General features: G+C 35.1%; 1 protein-coding gene across 1 annotated transcript in view; it reads right to left on the reverse strand.

The window, feature by feature from the left end:
• The window catches only part of NBN (nibrin), a 44,369-nt gene extending 26,006 nt beyond the window's left edge, over nucleotides 1-18,363 (reverse strand). The window contains 7 exon segments of the mRNA XM_032610173.1: nucleotides 2,406-2,599; nucleotides 3,201-3,318; nucleotides 11,574-11,677; nucleotides 14,398-14,557; nucleotides 15,012-15,160; nucleotides 16,308-16,438; nucleotides 18,272-18,363. Of these exon segments, the coding sequence (XP_032466064.1) occupies nucleotides 2,406-2,599; nucleotides 3,201-3,318; nucleotides 11,574-11,677; nucleotides 14,398-14,557; nucleotides 15,012-15,160; nucleotides 16,308-16,438; nucleotides 18,272-18,308 (893 nt within the window). The 5' untranslated portion in view covers nucleotides 18,309-18,363.
• Nucleotides 18,364-21,558: the final 3,195 nt, after the last annotated feature.

Genomic DNA, 21,558 nt, shown 5'->3' on the forward strand with positions numbered 1-21,558 from the left:
ATACCGAGTATTGAAAATGACGTGCATCTAACTTAATCTCTTATATACCGTGGGTGGGAGTATAAAGCGGAAAACAGTTTGATACTGTTGAGTGTTCTAACCCTAGTAATGTAGTAATATATCCCAAAGAAAATCCTGCACAAGTACCAATAGGAAACATACAAAGATAATCTCAGTAGCAGTTTACAATAATAAAAATTTATTTAAAATAACTAACTAAATAATTAGTGAACAAAATGAATGTGTATTATTTATAGTTCAGTGATGACGGTGTATCATGATCCAAAGATTATGATTCATTCAATTTTATGCAAAGCTGTGGAACAGGTGAGAAGACGTTAAGGCAAAGGAGGAGAGGATAAAGAGAAAATAATTAAATTAGTAACAGGAAGAGTTCCCAAATATGGGCTAAGACATTGGGAAAATATCTCAGCAAGAACAAAAATCAGGGTTATATTGTTCCCCTAGACTTCTAATCTTTTTCAGAGATATTTAATTTTAATCACTGATATCCTATACCCACTTCTGACAACTAATCAAAAGCACCATCGCACTAACCCATCCCAATGTTGCCCTATTGTCTGAAATTCAGTCAATAGCTGACTTTACTGGTTTGATATAACTGTACCTTCAATTGCTATCAATGGCTTGGACTAAATGGACAGGTGTTATTTTAAGTGATAGTCTTTCTCAAACTGTAAAATTGTCCTCTCTCTATGACCAAATTGAAACAGGAGCCAGAGAGTACAGAACAAAATGTCATCTCATGATCAAGTCACCAGCCTCTGAGCAACCTCCACTCCAGCAAGGCAGCAAGATGTAATGGTAAAGAGCATGGACTCTGGAACCAGACTGCATGTATTCACATCCTGGCTCCTCTGCTTGCTCCCTGTGTTCTACTCAAATCCCCTTTTGCCCTCTCTGCACAACGGGGAACATAACAGTAAAAATACACATGATTGTATGAGGATTAAACGTCTTAATATATGTAGAACTCTTAGAACAGGACCTGCTACAGTATATAGTATTATGTAAGTAAGCTATTATTGCTACTGTTCAGCATGGCTTTTAAAGACTGGTAAACTGGTCTTAAGTAAAATACTGCCTGAAAGAAGCCTTCTCTATTTAAAATAAACTTCTCCCCTCTGCCCTGTTATTCTGCTTTCTTATACACATTTGTAATTATCTGTTTACTTGTCTTTATCTGTATTTTCCTCTAGACAGTAAGCTCCAGTGGTGGCAGGGTCCATAGCTATCTTGTTAACCATTATATTCCCAGTGCCTAAAACACAATAGAATCACAGTATATTTTGGTTGTAGTAGTAAGATGGTATTTTTGTTACACAAATATTTTCTTTTTCACAGCAGTTAACACATCTCCATTAAGCAAAATATTTATGGGACACATGACTGAAATTTTACTTTTTACTTCAGCAAACCCATTTTAAAAAAAAGCAATCTTCATGGTCGGAAAGACTCCTGGGTCAGGAAAAATGAATACTGTGGAGAGCTTATTTTATGGACTTTTTAGACATATAAATACCCTAGGCCTAAACTACTTTTTAAAAATATTTATTTATTTATTTTGCCATGCTGGGTCTTAGTTGTGGTGTGCAGGATCTTCTAGTCGCAGCATGCAGGATCTTTAGTTGCAGCATGCAGGGTCTTTTAGTTGCAACATGTGGGATCTAGTTCCCTCAACAGGGATCGAACCCAGGCCCCCTGCATTGGGAGCGTGGAGTCTTAGCCACTGGACCATCAGCGAAGTCCCAGCCCTAACTATTTTTTACTAGGTGAATAGAAATTCAGTCAACGGACTGCCAAGGCTGATTTTTTTACTTTGTGCTTCAAAAATGCTAAGATTATTAACACCAGTAAAGAGTCCAGGAAAAAAATCCTTGCTTTAGTGCTTTCAAACTGCCGCCCCTCCACACTACAAACACTATTCTAGGATACTTGATACTTTTTTTCCTGCTTTCCCATAACAGCCTATATAGCCATAATAGCCTAATTTTAATACAAATTTTCGATGGGTAATAAACAAAGGAAAAATACATTCCAGCTTGAGGCTATTTCAGAACAATTTTACATTTGAGTTTTAACTTTCTCAACTACATATTCTAGAGAAAAACAAATACTGCTTTATTAAGAGGTATATTCTGCAAATTGTATTAAAATAACAAAAAAGGAGCAGAAAATAAATATTGAGATAAAACTGACATGGATAAATATATTCTATTTCTAGCATACTAAGTCACAATAAATTTCCAAGTACCATACACAATAAAATCTTTACAATAATTCTTGTATATACCTTTACATTATTATGTGGAGTGCAAAAAAAGTTACCTATAAAATCACCTACTTGCCCTTTTTTTTTTAACTAATAAAGAATAATTCTGTACCTCTGGAGTATATCCATAATTGAATGAATCCGTTTTTTCTGAGAGTCAGGAATTAAGGTCTGTGACTCTGTTATTCCTACATCAACAACACAAGTTCCAGGAGCCGAAAAGAAACTATCTTCTTCTTCATTGTCTTCTGTTATCAACCTAGCATCTCCTCCTCCAAATACAACTGCTGCACTTAATTTTTTATGCTAAAAATGGAAAGAAAAAGAAAAAAAGTAATGAAATAGCCATAATTAATGTCTTGAATACATTCTTAAAATTATAAGAATTTGATTTGGGAAATAAAATATAAGCAGAATTGAAGAAAAATTGATTTTATAATACTCCCTGAGAGGACAATCTGAGTTTCCACTCTGAGAAAATCCCTAGTTCACCAGGTACCACTGCAGCCCTGGAATCCTTATATCATCTACAGCTCCTCTTCACACAGCACTGTAACTTGCATGGTTTTTCCACTTGCAACATTAACTCCTGGAACTGTCATTTCAGCACACAGAAGACATTCAACAGCTGCTTACTAACCGAACAAGTTAGAACTTAAACCAAAGTTTTTGGTCTCCTCCCTGTACGTATTTATATAAACTTAATAAGCCAATTAAGAGATATTAAGAAATGCCATAGTCATATACATGAACGCTGGGCAAGTTCTGGTGCCTGGGCAGTTTTTTATTTCACTTCACACTTCTACACAAAATCTCAAAAGGAAGTGCATTAACAACTATTGACAACAGTAATAATTTATCCTAGTTTATAACATTTTCTTTATAAAAATTTAGCTTATAACATTACCTGTTTGGCATTTAGAAAGACAAATGTTTTCCCTTTGAAGACTTGTTTTCTTTCCTGTCGTTCTGACAGATCAATATTTTTACTTCCAATAACTGGTTCATCAATAGGTGGGTAAAAACTATAAAAAATAAAATAAAGTACATTCTAATTATATACTACACTGCATGTATAACATTAGATTTTTAAATGGAATGGCAATCTAGACACCAGAAAGGCTTAATTTCCATAATACCGTTATATTATTAAAAAATTAAGAGTTTTATCTGGGACTTAAGGACTCATACTGAGATACAATTAAATATATATGAATCAAACAACTTACGTAAATTACAAATAGTTAAGAGAGAAAAAGTAATTAAAAAGTTTAAAAAAAAAGTAAAAACAAACCAAAAAAAAAAACCAAAACCAAATGGTTGAAACATCATCCATTAAAGATCAAATTCTATTAGCATGCTGTGCTTGCTTAGGAACCAGTAAGTATTAGTAATAATGTTCATATTGTAATTCTATGAACTACTGCTATAAGTGTTTTGTTACAAATCTCTTTGGAGAAGCTCAGGGAATTTTAAAACCTACATTTTGTGAGTTTAAATAAAATTCCCAAAGATTTAAAAACACAATCTTTTAGCTCTTTAATGTAACACTATAAACACATCTTAATCATCCATAGAGATTAGGGAAAAGAAGAAAATAGAGAAGTAAAATCTACAGATAATTCAGTTCATAGTTTCAACTTTCTATATAATCAGATCTTTTGTTACAGCTATTCATAACTGAGCAGACTTTTAGTTTCTCTCTCTACCTTCTAGTAAAAATTATTAATGTTCATGGATAGAAAGGCTCGAAACTGTCAACATGTCAGTTCTTCCCAACTTCATCTATAGATTAAACACAATCCCAGTAACTCCCAGCAAGTTATTTTGTGAATGTTAACAAACAGATTCTAAAGTTTACATGGAGAGGCAAAAGACCCAGAACAGCCAACACAATATTAAGGAAGAAGAACAAGGTTGGAGTACTAATACTACAAAATCCAAGACTTAATGTAAAGCGGCAGTAATCAAGAGTGTGTGGGACTTCCCTGGTGGCGCAGTGGTTAAGAATCTCCCTGCAATTGCAGGGGACACAGGTTTGAGCCTTGGTCCGGGAAGATCCCACATGCCGCAGAGCAACTAAGCCTGTGTGCCAAAACTACTGAGGCCCGCGCGCCTACAGCTCGTGCTCCGCAACAAGAGAAGCCACCATGATGAGAAGCCCACACACGGCAACGAAGAGTAGCCCTCGCTCGCTGCATCTAGAGAAAGCCCGCGCACAGCAACGAAGACCCAAAGCAGCCAGAGATAAATAAATTAAAATAAATAAATAAAAAAAAGAAAAGATTAAAAAAAGAATCCGCCTGCCAACACAGGGGACATGGGTTCGAGCCCTGGTCCGGGAAGATCTCACGTGCCACGGAACTAAGCCCGTGCACCACAACTACTGAGCCCACATGCCACGACTACTGATGCCTGTGTGCCTAGAGCCCGTGCTCCGCGACAAGAGAAGCCACTGCAATGAGAAGCCCTCACACCGCAACAAAGAGTAGCCCCTATTTGCCGCAACTAGAGAAAGCCTGTGCACAGCAACAAAGACCCAACGCAGCCAAAAAATTTTAAAAATTAAAAAAAAATTTTTAATTAAAAAAAAAGCATGGTACTGGCAAAAAGATAGACAAATAGATCAGTGGAGGAGAATGAAGAGCCCAGAAATAAACTCACATAGAGTCAATTCTGATCTTTTACAACAGAGCAAAGGCAGTACAATGGAGTTTAGTCTTTTCAACAATTGGTGATGGAACTGGACATTCAAATGCAAAAAAATGAATCTAGACCCAGATCTTACACTCTTCACAAAAATTAACTCAAAATGGATCATAGACCTAAACATAAAATGCAAAACTATAAAACTCCTGCAAGATAACACAGGAGAAAATCTAGGTGACCTTGGATATGGAGATGACTCTTTAAATATAACACCAATGGCTTCATCCACGAAATAAATAAATGATAAGCTAGACTTCATTAAAATTAAAAAGTTCCACTCTGTAAAAGATAACATCAAGAGAATGAGAAGACAAACCACAGACCAGGAGAAAACACTTGCAAAAGACACATCTGACTGTTATCAAAAATATACAAAGAACTCTTAAAATTCAACAAGAACACAAACAACCTGATTTTTAAAAAGGGCCAAAGACTTTAATAGATACCTCTCCCAAGAAATAGAGAGAGCAAATAAGCATATGAAAAGATGCTCAATATTATATATCATCAAGGAAATGCAAATTAAAACAAAGAGATACCACTACACACCTATTAGAATGGCTAAAATCTAGAACACTGATACCACCAAATGCTGGTGAAGATGTAGAAGAACAGGTACTTTTATTCATTGCTGGTGGGAATGCAAAATGGTACAGCCACTTTAGAGGACACTTTGGCACTCTCCCACAAAACTAAACACATTCTTAACCATATGATCCAGCAGTCATGCTTCTTGGGATTTACCCAGAGGAGATGAACTCATGCCATAACTTGGAAGCAACCAAGATGTCCTTCATTAGTTAATGAATAAATAAACTGTGGTACATTCAAACATGGAATATTATTCAGTGCTAAAAAGAAATGAGCTATCAAGCCATGAGAAGACATGGAGGAAACTTAAATGCATATTACTAAGTGAAAAAGGCCAATTTGGAAAGGCTACATATTGTATGATTCCAACTATATGACATTCTGGAAAAGGCAGAGCTATGAAGACAGTAAAAGATCAGTGGTTACTGGGAGTTGGGGAAGTGGAGGGATGAATAGGTAGAGTACAGAGGGTTTTTAGACAGTGAAAATACTCCATATGATACTATAATGATGGATATATGTCATTCTACATTTGTTCAAACCCAAAGAATGTACAATACAAAGACTGAATCCTAATGTAAACTATGGACTTTGGGTGATTATGATGTGTCAATGTAGGTTCATCGATTGTAATAAATGTTCTACTCTGGTGGGGGATATCAATAATGGGGTAGGCTATGCATGTGTGGGAGCAGTGGGAATACAGGAAACCTGTACTTTCCTCTCCATTTTGCTGTGAACCTAAAACTGCTCTAAAAATTAAGTCTTTAAAAAAGATTTTTAAAAAATTACTAAAGCATAATGGTGATGATGAGGGGACAATGTAGGATGGGGGGAATCTGGACAATCAGTCACTAGAGTTAACTATCCACAGAGAGCAACATCCAATATGACAAAAATGTTTTGGTCATAAGAGTCACCATCCAGCATTTTAGAACTAATTTCCTTACATTTCCCTCCTCCCACCCCCCAGATTTCTCCTTGGAAACATACATTATCTCATACAGTAAGCTGTCATGACTAAAATTTTATTAATTAAAAACAACTTTTATAACTGACTAAACTACAAATGCATGTGTTTTAATCTGCTAGATTACTAATGGATGTTTTAAGTCTATTTTAAAGTAGTGATTCCTAGAATCTGCAATGTCAAATGACTGAGTTATCTGCAGGTAAGAGCAGATTTAGTTGGTAGGATGGAATGCAAACCCGGGGAGTTATTGCAGTTTTCTAAATAACTGACTTTAAAATTCTGTTTATTCTACTTTTAAACATGTACAGAGAATAGTGGAAACTATTTTAACTATTAATTAAATCTACAATGAGAAAATAGGTAGCACTAAAAAATTAACAGGCATTCTAATTCATAAATAGGAAAAATTTTAATATCTCTTCATCAAACACCTTACATCCCTTTCAAGAAAATTCTTCCGTAGCTTACACTTCTTTTAGTGTAAAAGGCTTCATATATATACAAATGGGTGTTTACAAATTAGTCTACATAGTAATGTAACAACACTAGATTATTGGGCCAGTCTCAGACAAAAATAGAATGTAAATGTTTAATACATATATATGACTGAATAAATGTGAGATTCCTACTGCTTTCTAATGACTAAAATAGCATTTTAAAATTATCTACAGCTTTGTGTTTTTCACACTGTCATTCTTAATTTTGCCACAGATAATAGATAACAGTTAACTACAGTTTAGTTCAATGAAGAGTGAACATTAGTTATACCAAGTCACATTCCATGAGAATGATATGCAATTAGCTTTCCAGAGTTCTAACTTTTATTTGTGTGATTCTTTGATGTTTGGTTCCTCTACTAAGTGCCAAGATGGCAGAAACTGTAATGCTTTTTGGCTCATCATTATATCCTCAGGTCTATCTTGCCTGGTTCAATAAATATTTAATAAATAAACCGGCAGTATAAAACAGAAATAAAAATTCCACCTAATAAATTAGAAGTAGACAGAAAGCAAAAACATCCCTCAATACAAATGTGAGTATTAAAATTCTGGGACTAGAAAAATATATTTTGGTTTTCTTTTAAAAACATTGGTAAATTTGAGCCCTAATACTCAATAAGACTGATCTTGAAAGGAAAAAAACCCACCATATTATCAAGAATCGAATCAAATGTTGGAGTCATACGTATACATATATATGATATATATATATCATATATATCTACATATATGATATATATAATACAGTGACAAATAATAGACCATGTTCTGGAACTTCATATACGTAGAAAAATCTTTCTCTCTTTAGTAGTATTAAGGATGAAAACAAGAAAGGAGAGACTAGTGATAAATGTGAAGAAAACATCATTAAAAAGTCAATATTTCTGAAAAATTATATTCTAGAAGTTTTAAAGCATCATTGAGGCTATAGTGATTTGACAGCTAGTAATAAAATTGGAAAACAGTAAATTAACTTGGCAGAGACCTAGGTTAGAGGCACACTGCCTGAATACAAGAATACTACAAATATAAAGTGACCTCTAACTTCTATAATGAAAAAATTAAAACATTTTTTGGCATACTTACACAGAAACTTCAAAAGCTACAAATAAAATAATTATGCTTTATTATGTAGTAACTGGTACATATTATTCACAAATTCTATAAAATATTAATCTAGAAATATTGACTTTTTCCTATGTACATTTTATAACTTTATATAAATTCTTCACGATGTTCAATAAATTTCATCTAACTCAGAGCACATCATCTTCACTTCTGTCCCAAGATTTTCCAAATACAGAATTTTTCTGAATTCATGTATAATTCTGGCCGTGGAAACTATTCCAAGCCACAATATTTCTTTGCCCAACATCTGGATAGCTGTTTATTTCATTAGTACCAAAGGTACATGTTCATGATTTCATGATTTTTTTTGGTGATCTCTAAAAGGTTTGAATTACACTGGCATCCACAACTTGTAAATCTGAGCTTGTATCTCCAGGAAAAAAATCTCTAGTGTGTGTTAAATTTCTTTGCTTTAAATTTTAATTGATTATTCAAGGTCAACTCTATAAGCTTCCTAAACTTTCATTCACCAAGATTGTTTCATGCTAATGTGTCTCTTGGGTCTGAGATTTTATTACAAGCTAATAAGTTAACCTATTCCTCTTTCATGGATGCTGGCAGAAGACACAAGACTCCTGGGTCAGAGACAAAGCAAGCAGCAAGCCTCAGTGTGTTTGCAGCAGGTCTCCTTCCATGCCAAGTCCCCTGGGGATGACACAGAAGGTACATACCATGGGTTGTGTTACAGGAGAGGTATATACCATGGGTAGTGTTACACTGAACTTGGGAATCCACCCATTTTATAACAAGCTATAAGCAGGCCTGCTCTCTGTCCTGGGAAGGAGATATTACCTCATCCCTCCAGGTTTCTCACTGCAAACATAACCCTGAGAAATGGCCTGGGTATAGGGTAGTCAGGGCCTTTCATTCTTGGCATAACCAGCAAGTTTTGTATGATGTAAGGACTCTCTCCCAACAGTGTTTTCTGAAAACAATGCTGCTTGTTGTTTAAAATAAACTGAGAAAGGGAAACTCCCTTTTTCTCTTGAGGATCATTTTTTTCACATTCAGACATATATAATATTTTAATGAACTTCCTTTATTAGAGCACAGAGTATCAAAATTAAATACTTCTTTTAAATGTAATCTAAAAATTACTTCATCTACATTGGTACTTTGATAACAGTATAGGAAAATTAGGTACCACAAACCATATCAGGTACTCTATCTTAACCCTTCACTTACTCTGTTTCGTGGTAACAGTGCAAAGATGCAGACATAACTGTACCAAAAAGGACTACACATTTTGTTAGGTAAAAATATTATAGTATGCCTCCTAATTTAAATTCAGGACTAGTGATAATGCTTTTACAGAACTAAAAGAACAGGTAGTTATGTAATAGAAGAGCCACCACAATTTATCTCATATCCCTTTTATAACCCATCCTACTACTATTTAATACCTTAAATTTAATTATTTTTCTATTTAATTGAGTATGGAGTCAAATTAGTCTTCAACAAACATATCAAAATGGATCCCAATAAGTATAGCAATCTATTAAGGCAAAAAACTACGTATTTTAAAATAGTATTAAAAACTTGATTATCAGTTGCCATCATCAAACATGAACTAATGTAATAGTCTTTCCTGGTTAACACTGAATTAGGAGTTAGTGAACAATCTTAGAGTAGTGATGTTTTATTATAGTCATCTAAGTTAATACAATCGCAAATTGAAGCCAGAAAAAAACTATGCCTAACCTAAAGTAAAAACAACAAAAAAACCAAGGTTAAATACACCTGAGAATCTGAACAAATAAGCAAGAATCAATGACTAATTCTAAAAACTCTAAGACCATAAAACATATCACCAGTAGTAAAAAGTCAGACCCCTCCACTCTTAAGTAATCTAGAATTAACAATGGTTTATTATCTGTAACAAGAGTCATTATTTATAGGATTTATCAACTTTTCTAGGGAGGGTCATAAATAGGCTTCAGGGAAAAATGTAATTCTGTTGAAATACTATGTAAGTTGGCAGTAAGTGAAGTTTCTAGAGGAGAGACCAGTGCTTTCATTTTCTCACAGGGGGTCTAGGACTCAAAAAAGGTTAAGAATCATCTATTTTAAAATCTCGGGAATTCCCTGGTGGTCTAGTGGTTAGGACTCTGCATTTTCACTGCCAAGGGCCCAGGTTCAATCCCTGGTCAGGAAACTCAGATCCCGCAAGCCACTTGGTGTGGCCAAAAAATAAATAAAATAAAATCTGAAGATTTCTTTCCAGAGGAAAGCATATTTTCTGTTAACCAGATTATAAAATACAAGAAACCTCCCAAATGAAAATTAAAAACAAAGAGAAAAATCTGATATTCAGTTACTTTTAAAAGCAGATACATATTATCAGGTATAAATAGTTCCTAAAAATATATGTACTGGGCAAATTAGCTTGTAATAGCTAGTAATATTTTTAAATTGGTAATAAAATACTTAGCTTGAATAGGGAAAACTTAAATTGGGTAATAAAATACTTAATTTGCATAGAATTTTAGATTTTTAAAACTTCCTCAAATGTATTATGCCATATAGACTATAAGCTACTGACATACATTTTAAGCAAGCATGTTCTTATGTTGACTAAAAACACCCACCGTTTTATAGTCACCAGTATTTTAACCATGCAATCTAAAAAGAAAAATCACAAATATCTTCCTCCTCAACCATAGCTTATATTACTGCAAACATTACTAATACAATACATAGAGTGGATAGATCCTTTAGTCTGGTGGTTCACAAATTTAGCAGAGCATCCAAAAAATTAAATAAATAATCAAGCTACTATGAATCTTCCCAGATATTGCAATTAGCTACACTTCTTTTAATAAGCACCTATTATGATGCCAGGCAATATGCTCAGACTTTATGTATGCCACGAGTTAAGATAAATACTTATACTAATACTAATAATACTGAATACTTAGACACTCAGCAGGACAGGTATTAGTCTCATTTTTCAAAGGCGGTAACTGACACTTAGAAGAAATCAGCTCAATTCCCAAGGCCACAGCGCTGTTAATATTCTGGCCCAGGACTCTGAGGCTCCACAACAGGGATGCTGCACCACACAATTCCTGGTGTCCTGCATGCATGATGCCCAGCATTGGCATGTGTGCTCTACTGATTTCACCTCTATGCTATTACTGTCCTTCAATATTTTCCTTTTAATATTGGTACATATGTAGCATGTGTTTCACAGAGATAAGAACAATCGACAAAGAACTGGGAAACTTTCTTCACATACTAACAAGAAAACTTCATTAATAATACTGAACTGTAACATTACATCCTGAAATAGTCAATAAAGAGGGAATTAACCTAAATAAAACCAGTGCTATCATATTTTGTATGTCATATTTTATTATACTTAAAATACGCAATATACCTTTCAATTTCTGGAGGCTGTTTCTTGGACTGAACTGTTTTAAGAAATTCAGTAAAATATTCTGGTTTTACAATCGGACGCCCACAAATGAGTGCACATATTGTCTAAAAAGAAGAAAACATGTGAATATATATACTCATACCCTAGCTTTTTTAAAGATGTTAAGTTATAGACTACAAAGAGGCTGTTCTATTCTGTTTTTCCTCCTGTCTCTCTAAATTTATAAAGGAGACACAATCTATAAAACAGAAGTCAGTATTGGTCACTGCCTAGTTTTAGTATAAAAATCCCTGTATAATCACTTGATTATTAGAAGCTACCAATTACAATACAGGGGGGGACAGATTGGGAGTTTGGAATTGACATATACACAATGCTATATTTAAAATAGATAACCAATGAGGACCTACTGTATAGCTCAGGGGACTCTGCTTGATATTCTGTAATAACCTAAACGGGAAAAGAATTTGAAAAAGAATAGATACATGTGTATGTATAACTGAATCACTTTGCTGTACACCTGAAACTAACAAGGTTGTTAATCAACTATACTCCAATATAAAATAAAAATTAAAAATAAACAAACTGTGGTAACTACAATTCATGTAAGTCAGAATCCTGCAAAGCAAAGGCCTATATGCTAAAATAGCAATAAGACTGTAGAAATAACAAATAAATGTAACATACAGGCAAGTAGTGATAAACAATAAACAATCATTATTAAAGGTGAAAAAAAAGAAGTTACCAATTACAATATTAATTTAAAAACTGCTTGGGGAGGGCAGAACAACATAACATAAAATACAAGTCAATTTAAAAATGTATACCATTTTAAAAACATTAAAATGTACATCTTAGAATTAAGGAAATGTAATGTCTGCCCTAGAGAAGACAGTAACAAGAGATAAACATGAGAGAGTTCTTTCACCTTAATTGCCTTTCAAACTGATTTTAATTATGGAATAAAGTCTTTTTAAGAAAGTAAATAAAGGAATAACTCTTTAGTGTTGGACAAAAGCTGAAAATAAGTATATACAGACGGAGTGGGGGAAGAAACTTCAACTAGCAAGTGAATTAAACTATAAGCCTCAAATAAGATGTATCCACAAAATTTGAGACAGATTAAAATATACCATCACTGGCAATGAAAATAAGATTCAGCATAATTCCAGGAAATAATACAACTAAAGAATTGGTAAGAATGCTTCTAATAAACATGGGCAATTACCTAAATGTGAGCAAGCAATTTAGGGTATCTCTCAAGAATGAAATCTGAAAGTTATGAACCTCAAATATGAATGAAATAATTGACTTCTTGCATGAAGCAGTAATGTGCAATTCAACACTGGACTGAGTAAACTCCAATACATGTGATCCTGGGCAGAGGATTCAATTGCTCCATGCCTCAGTTTCCTCCTCAGAAAATAAAAACTGAACTGAATGCTCTTTAGGTTACCTTTTGGTTCTAACATTCAACAATTTTAAAAATATAAACTAACCTGTATTTTTGGAAAATTTACTAAAAAAATAATATAATGACAAATTTTTTTTGCACACGATTGATCAGAAATAGTGAAAAAGGAGTATTGCTCTGCAAGCCTTTGTTGGTATATATACAGTACTCTCTAATATCCAGGGACTGGGTGGCCATTAGCATCCTAGTCACTGGAATACTGTGTACTATGGTAAATGGATCCTAGTTTCCAGGTCTGTCACAGACTCAGTAAAATATCTTTCAAGACCATCTAACTGCCTTTGCTCTTATTTCATACCCACCAAGCAATGGCATGATTACCAATTCCATTTCTCAGGTACCTTGGTATCTTCAAGGGGACCATGTTGGAGTCTACATGTAAATATTCTGGTCACTATAAAGATACATCCCTACTATAAACTAATAAATGGACATTTTGAATTATGACTCTATTATTTGGGTTTATTAGCATAAATTACTATTCAGGAGGCTAATCACTCTGTTGAATTTATAAATCAATTTCATAAACTTACAAAGATGAAACAATCTTTGATCCAAGTTTAACATGAGGTTCAATTTGAACAGCAAGCCTTTCTCTATGACACTTATTTAGGTATAAGACACATATTCTAATTTAATTAATTATATATTAAAGGATTTTTGTATCATTGAATAAAGGAATCTACTGTTGCTTTTCACTATAGATATTAACCTAAAACAATCTCACATATATATAGTCAACCTGCTGAAGGAGACGAATCACCTCCCCAAATCATTCTTCAATTAGTTTTGGATTAACCAAATCTGAAGATGATGCAAAGTCTGAAACATCCCAAAATATATCACTGCTTTGACAAATAACATATATCTACATATCTCTAGATTGTGACAATACATTAAGGTAATACTGTAAGAACCTAAAGTCTTTGTGATTAGGGTCTAAAGCCAAATAAGAACTAAAGAAAAGAGCATGAAACCATGAGATGGTATCAGAGACTGGAGGAAGGAAAGACATGAGCTGCTAACTTTGAAGACTGGCAGTTGATCTCTAATTGCTTTGCTTTTAGACTGAAAACACAAACTATAGGCTGTAATAACTTCTTGGTGAAAGGATAATATAAATCATTTAAATGCTAAATCAGTATCTGAAATATAATTTAATGTGCTTTTGCTTGCCCCATTCTAGCCTATACGGTAGATAGGGGGTTCATTGGCATATATAAATCTACAACTAACAGTTCTGATAGTTTTAAAGCAAGTGACTTTTAAAACATCCATGTATAGTGGGTAAAGGAATAAACTTATATTCAGAGAACTTACTTTAACATAATAACAAGGCATTCAACTTACTTTAATGGTAACTTTAACTGATGTCATGACAAGGTGAGTACATTCCTCTGTCCAATTGTTTACAGTAAGTCCTCCAAGTTGCAATACAGCTTGACTTAAAGCAGTTTTCCCAGAGACATCTAAACAAGAAGAGCATGCAACCAAAGGTTCATACTCTACTCTGTAAATGAGAATAAGTTACATAAAGTTATAATAGTTATAGAGATGGCAACTTATGGTACTTTAAACTTTAAGCTCGCATCATATGCTGTTATTTTAATTTTTATTAAATTACTAAACTTTCTAACTTATGAAATTATCACTTCCTAAGTCTTAAGTCGCAATTAAGAAAAAAACAATGATCAAAGTTTAACATTATACTTTGACCTATGCAGAATCAAACAAAAGTAGCTCCCATCAAGGTTCTTAGGGCCCACTCAAACTCTCATTCACTCTTTTCACTATCTATGGTTAATAAAATGCACTAACCACGTGTGGTGCGAAGTTCACCACTGTCCTAAGTAGGAACTAAATAGACTGGTTCCAATTCATTATCCATAAATATCCTTTTCCTTTAGAATCTGATTGGTACAAAATAAAGCTGTCCATTTTAATATCAATTTAAAAATTCTTACCTGAATTTACTTTCAAACACTCCAAAGGTAACTCTATCCCCTGTCTTCAAAATTCGGGAAAGGCCATTCTGCATTTTTTCCTCATTAACAAACGTACCATACTTAGAATTATCTTTTATTGTCAATACAGGGATTTCATCTGTTTGACTCTGAAAAAAAAATCAATAAATAATTTAAAGTCTCTTACCGCTCAGTAAATACTGTTCCTAGGGGGAAAGGTTTCAAAACAAAAGGTTGATAACTTCTGGAATAGGTGATAGGTGGCTAACCTCCCAACACAGTAGGCAATAGAGTTATTGTTTTGGTTGCAAGCAAAGAATGATCACTCAACTAGCAATTAAGAGAAAAATGTCAATTCCAGAATCACTCCTCTTAGAACATACATTTTCTTTATTTTTGTAAGTCAGTGGAGATTTTCCTGACCCCTCATAATTTGAGAATTGTTTGCTTTTGTACAGTCTGTTTCATGTATAACATGACAGCTTCATTCCTAAGGTTTTTGTTTTTTTTTTTAATTATCAAAATCACATAGTAAAAATCAGTCCAATGCAAAAAGGCTAGAGTGTCTGACTTGCAGTAACAATTTTTTTTCTTTAGGATTTTCAACAATGTTTTTCTATACCTAAAAGAATACAGACACAAAACCTAAATATTACTGAACAGATCCAGCATTTGCCAACATGCAGTCTTTGCTCAAAATAATGGCTTTTCTTCCTTAATTACCACCAGCATTACCATGAGCACAGCTATTTGTATATATTTATATTACTTTTACAATCTACCTTTATTATTAAAACAACCAACACACCAAAACAAACTCAAAGCCATTCAAAGGAGCTGTGGGGCACATACAACAGCTGTTTTCCGTAGTAAAGCAAATCAATTTCCCTTGTGAAAACCTAAGATATACAGGAAACACCAGTGTTCATATGGCTGCATTAACTCATTAAAGCAGGAGTCACGATGGTCTATTCACTGTTCTATTCCCAGGCTTTGGCACAGTGACTGACACACAGTAAGCACTCAATAAATGTTCAAGTAAATAAATATGTTCTACTTCCCCTTTGTTTCTAAATCACTAAAACAAATAGTAAAATACTGAAACAGAAACTTCAAATCTTAAATAAACAAATATCACCAGTACCACTGCCCGAACGTCCTTAATTTTGTGAACATTTAAAGAAAACTAACAGCTTTATAAAAAGTCTCCCAAACTCTCTTACATATACACCAAGGTAAACTTTTGTGATTTCAATCCTCTTACTGTCAGCTAGTGAAATAAAATTAGTAACTTACCAGGTTAGTTACAGAAAAGTTAGCAGTTAATACAGCATGATTTCGGCTGATTGATTGATCATCTTCAATTAGAATGCCACAGTTTTTCCTTCCAACAATGTACTCAACACCAGCCAAAAGTCTGTATGGTTCTAAGAGAATTTTTTTAAAAAGTAAATTAACAGGTACACACACACATAAACATGTATTTAAGATATACGTATGGCAAATATTTAAACATTTTTATTTTGCTATTTAAAGGCTAATAATCAACTTTACATAAATCAAACTTCTGTTTTCCAGTAAAGCCTCACTGAAGGAGGCAAATCTAAATAGATAGAAAGCTCTACCATTTTTCTAACAGGAAAACAATTTTGTCAATGCTTGCCCAAATTAACTTATAATTTAATGCATTACAAAATAAAATCACAACACTATGTTTGGAGCTTGATAAATGAATTCAAAATTCCATCAGGAAAATATAATGTGAAAAACTGTCCAGAAAAATGTGAATATTATGGGAACTTCCTCTACCAGGTGGTAAAATATGCCACAAAGTGAAAGCAGTTTAAAAGTATGGTATTGGATCAAGAGTAAAAAATATAGATCAATGCAAGAAAAGTCCAGACCAGATTCAAGAGCATAATTTGGGGATTTTTTTTTTTATGTTAAAGGTAGCTTTTAGAACAATGCGAAAAGGTTATTAAATAAAATTTGGAAATCACAAATTGTTGGAAGAACAGCATGTACGTTGAAGACTTGTAGAGTTTAGACTGGTACCACTGGAGTGGTAGAGTGATTAGGGCAAATAAACTAGACAAGTAGAAAGGAGTCCAGGTAAACCTTGACGAGACCTGGATTATATTTTATTAATCAGATTCTTAACCTAGAGTGGACTCTTTCAACAAAAATCTTTTGTGTTGGTTTCCCTACATTTTTCTTAGAAGGATGGAACCCCATATCCTCCATCTGATTCCGAAAAGAGTTCAAGATCCCCCAAAAGTTAAGAATGCCACCCACTGGCACTAGGGGCATTTTTCTTCTGCTGCCTCCTTAAAGGAACTCAAAGAGCCAGCCACAGGCTACAACTGTTTCTGGAAACTGTTCCTACTGTGTTACACCTCGCAATGCTCCAAGTCCACAGTGAAACTTGATCTTTGAGTCTCTATACTTTTTAGTATCTACAGTATTATTACAGTATTTATTTTCCTTACCATTAGTTTGGCCCTCTCCACACTTCCTTACACTGTCAGTCCATTTAGCCTCTACGTAGATCTTTTCTTCAATCATAATGTAAACTTCCGGAGGGCAAGGCCAATCATAGGCTACAACTGCTTATCTATCAACTAATAAGTGCTTACATATATTAGGCAACCAATTTACATGCAATTACCATTTTCCGCTGCTAGAAATGCAGAAAAAATTTTTTTTCAGTTGTTGTGATAACAAAACGGTAAAAGGCTCCGAAACAAAACCAAAATTATGCTTTCCTGTAGTTGCCATTTACACAAGTCATCTCCGTGGCCCCTCACAATGCGCTCAAGACAGAGTCATAGAGTCTTCCAGACTGTTAACTTATTCTGGATGTTTCCTCAAAAGCTTAAAACGCTAGATGTCGTAACATATACCCGGCCAAGACTCAATCCGGAAGACCATTTAAGCCCGGGTCAGAGCTAGTCCCGCCAGAGGAGTTGGTCCCAACCACGGAGAACCTGGCGGTAGACCGGGAGGAGAGGAACCGGCGGTCACTGAACGGCCCAGTGTCGCATGCCTCCTCCCCCCGTCAGACCAAAGCTTGGTTCGCAAGCACTGCGCACCCGCCGAGAAAGACTACGCAGTCCCCACACAACAAATGCGCGGCTTTCGCACCAGCTTTCGCAGTCTCCCAGGGCGAGAACGGACCGAAAGTAACGATCCGCAAACCCTGTGCCCACCGCATCTGCTCCCGGGAAACCGGTCCCCGGACATCTCCCTACCGCCCTTACCTTGGGCACGGCCCGCAGCTGGGAGCAACTTCCACATGGCCTGGAACACTAGGGTCTGGCCGATGGGCGACAGCGTAACCGCGGCTGACCGACGTGCGCGGCCGCGGCGCCTGCGATTGGCGCAGACTCCGGGACGTGCGCGCTCCTGGAAGCCACACCTGCCTAAGAAGCGGAGGGATAGACAGAAGTGCGGCGTTGGCGCCTAGTCGCCACCCTGTGGTTAGGAAAGGAATAGCGCAATGTGTATTGAAATGTGCTGTCTTAAAAGGATCCCATTTTAAGGTGTTCAATGAATACAAGATTATCGATTTTTTTTCTGATTGTGAATGGAAATGATTTTAAAAATCAGCTTCAAAGCAACGTAAGGAAACTTTCTAATTAAAGATATTAACGTAGTGACCAGTTACGTATTTCCATGCATTTGCAATTGCTTAAATTGCGGTCATTCCTTCGTATGGTTCCTAATGATTGTGATAATTATAGTGAAGATAAGTATTTCACTCCAATTATTTTTACTCTTCTCCAAGCTCAGATAAAGTTCTCCTAATTTCTCTGTTTCATAATGTTGCACTTTCATCTAATCAGTAGCTAAGTACTGGGGAGTCTATCCGTCCTTTCCATTTCTACTTGTACCAAGCTGGTGCAAGCTCTTCTCTTAATGCTATAGTAGCTTCCTAATCCTTCACCACACACCTCCTGCACTAATCCATTCTACAGTCTACACACTACAAAGTAAACACCCTAGAGTACACTTCTGATCACATAATTTTTGGTTTTCAAAAGCATTCTGAAATGAGAAGGAAGAAAGATGTCACTTTAAAAGGCTGGTTTATGAAAGGCTCTGTTATGAACATAGATGCAAAAATCTTATACACAAAATTAGTGAATTGAATCAGGTGGTATATAAAAAGGATAATCATGACTAAGTGGGGCTTATTCCAGAAATAGAAGGGTGGGTGTTAACTGGGGGAAAAAAATAAATGTAATTCACCAGAATAACAGGGAAAAGGGAGCAAAATAATGATCATCTTGGTAGCTGCAGTAAAATCATTTGATAAAATTCCACATTCATCCATTTATTCAGCAAAATTGGAATGAAGGGAACATTCTTGATCAGATAAAAGGCATCTACCAAATAACTGCTGCTTACATTATACTTAAGGTAAATTATTTCATGTTTCCCCCTGACATCAGGAATGAAATAAGGACATATTTGCTCTTACCACTTATTTTAAACATGGTTTTGGATGTTCTAAGCAATGGAAAATGGAAAAAGAAAAGGCATATGGATTGGAAAGGAAGAAATAACAGTCATTCACAAATAACATGATCATGTACATTGAAAATCTAAAAGAACTGAAAAGTATATTTAATAAGGTAACTGAACACAATGTCTAAAAAATTCAGTTGTATACCTTTATTCCAGAAAATAAATAGAATATGACATTTAAATAGCTAATTATAGTAGCACCAACAGTCATCAAATACCTTATAAGAAATCTATCAAAAGATGTGATACAAAACATTATTGACTGCAAAAAACTACTGACAGAAATGAAAATAAGTTCTAAATAAATTCAGTATAGTATACCATGTTCGTGGATTAAGATGCCATTTCTCACAAAATTGATCTTTCTATACAATGAAAAATGAATATAAAAATGTCCCAATTTTTTGAGTGGAAATTGATAAGCAGTTTTAAAAATCTATATGGAAATGCCAAGGCTGAGAATAGCCAAGGAAATTTTGAAGAAGAATAAAGCTGGAGTGCTTACAACTACCAAGTATCAGGATGTATTTATAAAGTTATATTGTCAGTGTTCTGTTGACACGAGGATAAGAAATAGGCAAATGTGTCAAAATAGGCCTAACCCATGTTAGGTCAACCATGTTGATCTGCATATGTAATTTGAGTTTTCAAAAGTGATATTACAGATCAATGGAAGAAAGTTCTTCCTTTTTCAGTAAATGGTCCTAGGGTTATTAGTTAACACTACAAAAGAAATGAAGACTGACCCCATACTTCACACACATACAAACTTTCAAATATACAAAACAGTATTGTTAGCTTATAGTCATGCTGTACATCACAACTGGAAATTTCTATATTGTTTTTTATTTACTATCTTGCCTGTGCAATTTCAGAGGCTCCCCATTGGCCTTTCCCACTTTGATAGCTCTTATTCCGTAGGCCAAAGAACTGTACTAATGTGGGTGCTTTACTAACTACCAAATATGTCCTTTTCAATTGTATATTTGGGAACTGTGGAAATGACCACCAGATAGGTCCCTGTGCTCAGTGGATGTACTTCTTCCACACCTGGGCAAAAATTCCATTTATTATCTGGCTCCTATCTACCTCTAACTGTGGGCCATAATAATTCTTTGTGTTCCTGGGCATCAATAATGATTGTGTCCAACAATCCTCAAAATGTTTGAGCATTCCCTCTTCCTCAGTGTATGGTTTCCCGAGGAAATGGCCATAGGTCCTTTTGAGGAAGGACTGAGGGTGGGGTGGGCATGGACGGCGAAATCATTACCATATATTCTCACCAGAGTGTTACAGGGTGCTTCCTCCTGGCAATCCTGCCTCTCCTTCAGTAAATGGGTTCTGGATTGGTAAACTGGCTCAAGTTAGAAAACTGGGTAAGAGACTGACTTTTTATTGAGACTGCTGCTCTCAGCCTCATGTCACCCATCCTTGATTTCTTGTCATTGTATAGATTGAGCATGCCCTTGTTAGCTAACCTCTATCTTTCCCCCTAGGGATGCCGTATTCTATTAATCATCTTCAGAGGTCAGGATCTCTGACTGTCACTCCTATTTTGCCACTCATTTGGATACGTGTAGTGGTACCTTTCTTTTGGTTAAGTGCTGCCACCCGGCTTCTACTGTTTCAGGATTCTGTTAGCCTTGTTGTTTATATGTGAACCCAGTTCTATAACAACATCTTTTATCACTCCCCATGACCTATGAGGAGAGCCACCACTGAGCTTCTCAGTGATGCTGGTGCCCCTCTCACCAGAGAATTCCTAGTCACTTTGATAAATAGAGCATCTGTATTGGAATACTGGCATGCCTACTTCTCTGAGCATTTTGCTCCTTACATCTTCCATCTGCCATTACAATTCTTCCATTTCTACTTCTCTTCATGTGGGCCACCACTTTCTTCAAGCTTCTAAGAGCCATCATGGAAGAATGATAGTCATATTTCCTAGGGTCCTTGATAGTATTAAATCCTCTCTCCCTGGAGAGTGCTGCCAAATCAATAAACTCTCCCTTGTCCA

Source organism: Phocoena sinus, chromosome 17 (assembly GCF_008692025.1).
Source record: "Phocoena sinus isolate mPhoSin1 chromosome 17, mPhoSin1.pri, whole genome shotgun sequence".
NCBI lineage: Eukaryota > Metazoa > Chordata > Mammalia > Artiodactyla > Phocoenidae > Phocoena > Phocoena sinus.